This window comes from Diabrotica undecimpunctata, chromosome 9, assembly GCF_040954645.1.
Source record: "Diabrotica undecimpunctata isolate CICGRU chromosome 9, icDiaUnde3, whole genome shotgun sequence".
Taxonomy (NCBI): domain Eukaryota; kingdom Metazoa; phylum Arthropoda; class Insecta; order Coleoptera; family Chrysomelidae; genus Diabrotica; species Diabrotica undecimpunctata.
In genome coordinates this window covers 51,072,320-51,077,333 of record NC_092811.1, presented here as the reverse complement: position 1 = coordinate 51,077,333, position 5,014 = coordinate 51,072,320, and the positions used below count along the sequence as shown (strand labels likewise).

The following is a 5,014-nucleotide window of genomic DNA, read 5'->3' as shown; positions in this document are numbered from 1 at the left end:
TAAAATTGTCCTTATTCTGTTCCTCATTAATCTATACTTGAATATAAAAATACGTAAGTGATACGTAATATGATATAATGTTTTAATGTTTGTCGACTACCAGTTTTTTGGGTGTTTCAACTGAATTTATAAATACTATACCTTAAGATAAACAGCTATGATATCCCTTTTTTGTATTGGTCTATTTCGGAAATACTTTATTTTGCAGACACTTGTTTAACCCAGATGTATTGTTTGTGTCGCAGTCGCAAGTCTACGTTTCATCTCAAAAGTAATCTTGAAAATATAGTGTTTCTTTTCGGAGTAATAATTTGTAGTTAAAAATATAGAAGTGTTTGTGTTGTTTCGTTTAAGATTTCGTAAAGTTAATTTTTTTAAAAATAATGAACAGGAAAAATAAATCGGTAATCTGGAACTATTTTAAAGCCGAAAACAAAGAGAAGGGGAAGTGTAATTTATGCAGTCAAATAATCAGTTATAAATCAAGTTTTACTAATTTAAAAAAACATTTGCAAAGGAAAAATCCCTTTGTTAACATAGAACAAGATTCCTTATCTTCACAAAATGAAATGACAAGTGCAAATAAGAGACAATTACCAGAAACAGAAAATAACGACGGTGATAATCCCACAGAAGGTTCTTCTAGTAAGATACCTAAACAGACAAAATTAGATTATGCTCCAAGGACCGTCGGACGTGCTGTCCAACATAAAGTGGACAGCTGCTTGGTTAAGTTAATAACTAAAGACTTTCAGCCTTTTAGTATTGTAGAGGACAAAGGTTTCCGAAGTTTCGTAAGTGTTTTAAATCCTGCATATCAAATACCTAGTAGGAAAACCATTACAAATAATTTATTACCAACAATATACGAGGAAACTCTTACTGAAGTAAAGTCTATAGTGAGAAATGTAAAATCTGTCACCATAACCACAGATGGTTGGACTTCCGTTAATACAGAGAGCTTTATGGCGGTAACAATACACTTTATACATAATTTTGAAATAAAATCTGTATTATTAGATTGCTCTACCTTTTCACAAGCACATACAAGTGTAAATTTAGCAACGGAGTTAAAAAAGTCATTACTGAATGGGGACTCGAAAATAAAATATTATTACCTGTTACAGATAATGCAGCTAATATTACCAAAGCTGTCAAAGATATCTTGCATTGGAAACATTTAGAATGTTTAGCCCATACCATTAACCTAATTGCCAAAGATTCTATTACTATTATCGGGCCTGTCATAGCAAAAATTAGAAACTTAGTGGCACACTTTAAACGCAGTACGTCAGCTACAGCAAAATTACTAGATGTGCAGAAACAATCAGGCAAAATACCAAAAAAGTTGCTCCAATATGTTTCAACGAGATGGAACTCTACGTACTATATGCTAGAAAGGATTCTTGATTTAGAAGAAGCCGTAAGAACAACCATGGCGCTTCTAGATAAAGATAATTTACCAATTATTGTCGTAGAAGAATGGCAGCTCTTAAAACATGTTAAAAAAGTTTTAGAACCGTTGGAAACAATTACGAAAATTATGAGCGGCGATACTTATATCACTCTATCTTCTGTGATCATTCTTACAAATGGACTATACCCTGATCGGAAAATACAACGGAGTGACAAATACTTAGTATAAGACCACAACGTGAACATACGGCAAAATTTAATTAAATTAATTTTATGTAAATTATTCAGTGTAACTAGACAGACGGACAGTCCGCTTTAATAAAACTGTGATTTGAACTAAACATCGGGGAAACAGTATACGATAACAACATTAAATCACGTTTTTGAGTAACGAATGCCAACGATTAGCTCCCGAAGAGCTGTAGTGTCGAAACGAAGTGGCCGGTTTATCAATAGATTAATTTGTTTCACTACGATCAGTTTATCAGTAGCGTAACTGCCGTAAATATTGCTTCTAAACTTGTTATATTTATTTTTATAAATTGTCTGTAAAGTGTTTCTTTGGTGTTTGAGTGGTTATTAACAATTTATTTATATCGTTTGTATATTAACTTTGGTAAGTGGATATTTTCAATCACTTCTTTGTGAATTATAAAATTTTTTATTTAATACTGGCAGTCAACAAAACGATAGTGTTGCATACGGATTTTCTCTGGGTGTAAAATATTGTAACGTGAAACTACCGTTCGATTGTTTAAACTTTACTTAGAACATTACGAATTAATTTATATTATACAATGTATCTTTACATTGCAAATATTTATTTCAGAATGACTTCGCTATGGAATTTCCTTATAACATCTCTTCGAATGTTATGGTCAATACGCGGCATTCCTGGAAAGATCTACCACAGGCATAATCTCTCTCGATGCCATGAGTCACTCGTATAGACAGTTTCAAAGACATTTAGATAGCTCAGGGATTGGCATTTATAATTATGAACAATAAGAGGTTATTCATTTGCAAAATTAGGGCATAGGTACATTGGTCGTACGATAAGCAATTTGATCTATCTAAATAGAAGTGTATGTTTTGTATTAATTAATAAAGTATTGCAAATTTTAAAAAAAATGAGAGGAATTTTAGTTTTTGTTTAAAATATATGGTCTTGGAGTCATCTTTCAGCCTGTGTTGTCCACTACCGAATATAGGCCTCCTCTATTCTCTTCAATTTTTTAATATTTTGCACTTCTTTCATTCGGGTAATATTTACCTTTATTAAATAATCCGTACAGCGTGTTGGGGACGTCCTACTCTTCATCTGTCTTCTCGTGACCTTCATTCAAATGGTACTCCGTGAGTATGATTTTCGTATCTTAACTTTCTTAAGTACTTTTACCTATCTACCGTTTCTAAATCATTCCCATCGACTTCATTGTTGTTACTGAAGATTAGATTTGTCTTTTGAAGTAAATTTTCACAAATATTTTAAAAGGGAGATGGTATATTTTAAATATTATCAACAAACGCTGTTTTAGTTTATTTACATTAAAATAGACGTGCAATATGTTGGGTACCTATATTAATTCTTTAAATAAATACAAAATGTATTTTATCAAAAATTTTAAATTTTTAAATTCGATAAACACGGTTTTAATTTTCAGGTATCCTATTCATAAAACTATGGCCGACGGTAATTTAATAAGCTGTAGCAAACGTCCTCGTACAGTTTTAACTCCGGAGGTAAAAACCATTATTATAAATGTTTTTGATGGACTTAAAAAACGTGAAAATATGGGTGTTTCGGATGCTGTTTCTCTTTGCAGTTTCTTGACGAAAGTTTTGGAAAGCAGTATCTATAAGATTATAAAAGAAAATAAGAAAGGAGTCAAAGAACCGAACACCGAAACAAGAGGAAGGAAGATGATCGTTTTAGATGAAGAAATACAAAGGGCCATTCGACAAAAAATTCATTCGTTTTTCTTTCGGAATGAAATTCTCACATTGAAGAAAATCTCTGCAGAAATCGACAGCGACGATAGTTTGCCAAAAATTTCACGAGAAGTATTACTGCGCACACTTCATATAATGAATTTCAAATAGAGTGATGAGTGCCTTAAGAACCGGCAAAATAACGCAAAAGATAGAAAATATAATACGTTGTGAAATAAAAAGAGATGAAAGTAGTAGAGGTGCGAAATAATCGGTAGAAACCTATAATTAACATTATAAATCGATAGTCTCACACCTTTAGACGTTAGCTTCGAGCTAAATCACCTCGGTCATAATTATTATGTGTAACGTATTTCCATTTTTTAATTTCACATAAAGTAAAAACTGTTGACCACAATAAAGCAAAAATGTGAATAAAATAATTTAATTAATAGTAATTATTTAATCTAAAGTTTTAAATTATTAATCAAGAATAATTTCTACTATGATGTGAGGATTTCATACACTCTTGTCACGGAAAAATTTTTTTTTTTAATAATTTGAAATTATGCAGAGATCGTTTTGCTTAAGTAAAAATTCTACAAAATTAAAAAAAATATTGTAAATAAACGTATTCACAATATGTTCAAATAAGCCTTCATTAGCAGCAGAACAATAACCCAAACTGTCACTAAAGAAATATAAAAGTTTGATGGATTAGAGTTCAAGTCATGATGTTCTCATGCAGGCGCTCAGGGTTCAAATCCCACATGAAGGTTTTGCTTTTCTTAAAATTTTAAATTATGCAGATATATCGTTTTGCTTTAAATCACTAGACATTTATTTCAGTTTTTATTAGAGGTGTTTATAGTAAAACATGAAAATCTTATTGAAAAAACAATGTCGTACTATCGAAAATAAAGTAATAATTCTTCAAACATAAAAGAACGTTCTAAATAAATGTACTTCCAAAAATATTTAAATAGGTAGAAATTCTATAAAAATAAAAAAAATTATTCTAATGAAATGTATTTACAATAAATGTTCGAATAAGCCTCCATTAGCAGCAGAACAATAACCCAATCTATTATAAAAGTTTCGTCTAACATTAGTTAATGTTTCTGGACTAATACCTCTCATTGAATCAGAGATCTTTTCTCTTAATTCTTGGAGAGAATTAGGCCTATCGTCTTCAATTCCATATAGCTTGGACTTGATATATCCCCACATAAAAAAATCACAAGGTGCAAGATCAGGTGATCTTGCAGGCCAAAAAATATCTCCGTGGCCACTAATCAATCGATTAGGAAAAGTCGCACTGAGATATTCACTGACGATGCGAGAATTATGTGCGGGACAACCATCGTGTTGAAACCATATGGAATCGAAAGGTATTGGTAAATTACGAAGGGCTGGGACAATTTGATTTTGCAGAAGTTCCAAGTATTTCCGCCCAGTCAACATACCGTCTATAAAAAAATGGACCAATGACATGATTCCCTATTATGCCTCCCCAAACATTTACTTTTCGAGGACGCTGGGTACGAGCGACATAAATCTGACGAGGATTTCCTCGAGACCAATACCGAGCATTCATTGAATTGTGACGGCCCTGCAATGAAAACGTACATTCATCGGTGAACAAAACGTTCTCTAAAAAATGTTC

The 5,014-nt window shown here is 31.8% G+C and overlaps 1 protein-coding gene across 1 annotated transcript; it reads left to right on the top strand.

Moving 5' to 3' along the window:
• Positions 1-569: 569 nt before the first annotated feature.
• LOC140450709 (zinc finger BED domain-containing protein 4-like) lies at positions 570-3,519 on the top strand. The gene is made up of 3 exons (XM_072544378.1): positions 570-936; positions 1,128-1,521; positions 3,081-3,519. Exons 1-3 carry the CDS (start codon positions 570-572, stop codon positions 3,517-3,519), a joined length of 1,200 nt encoding a protein of 399 aa, XP_072400479.1.
• The last annotated feature ends 1,495 nt before the right edge of the window (positions 3,520-5,014 follow it).

Excerpts from the sequence above, each read along its gene's own strand:
- LOC140450709 (XM_072544378.1), top strand. The coding sequence starts at position 570 with ATGACAAGTGCAAATAAGAGACAATTACCAGAAACAGAAAATAACGAC. Across the intron at positions 937-1,127 it reads TGTCACCATAACCACAGATG|ATAATGCAGCTAATATTACC; the intron begins GTTGGACTTCCG and ends TACCTGTTACAG. Across the intron at positions 1,522-3,080 it reads GTTAAAAAAGTTTTAGAACC|GTATCCTATTCATAAAACTA; the intron begins GTTGGAAACAAT and ends TTTAATTTTCAG.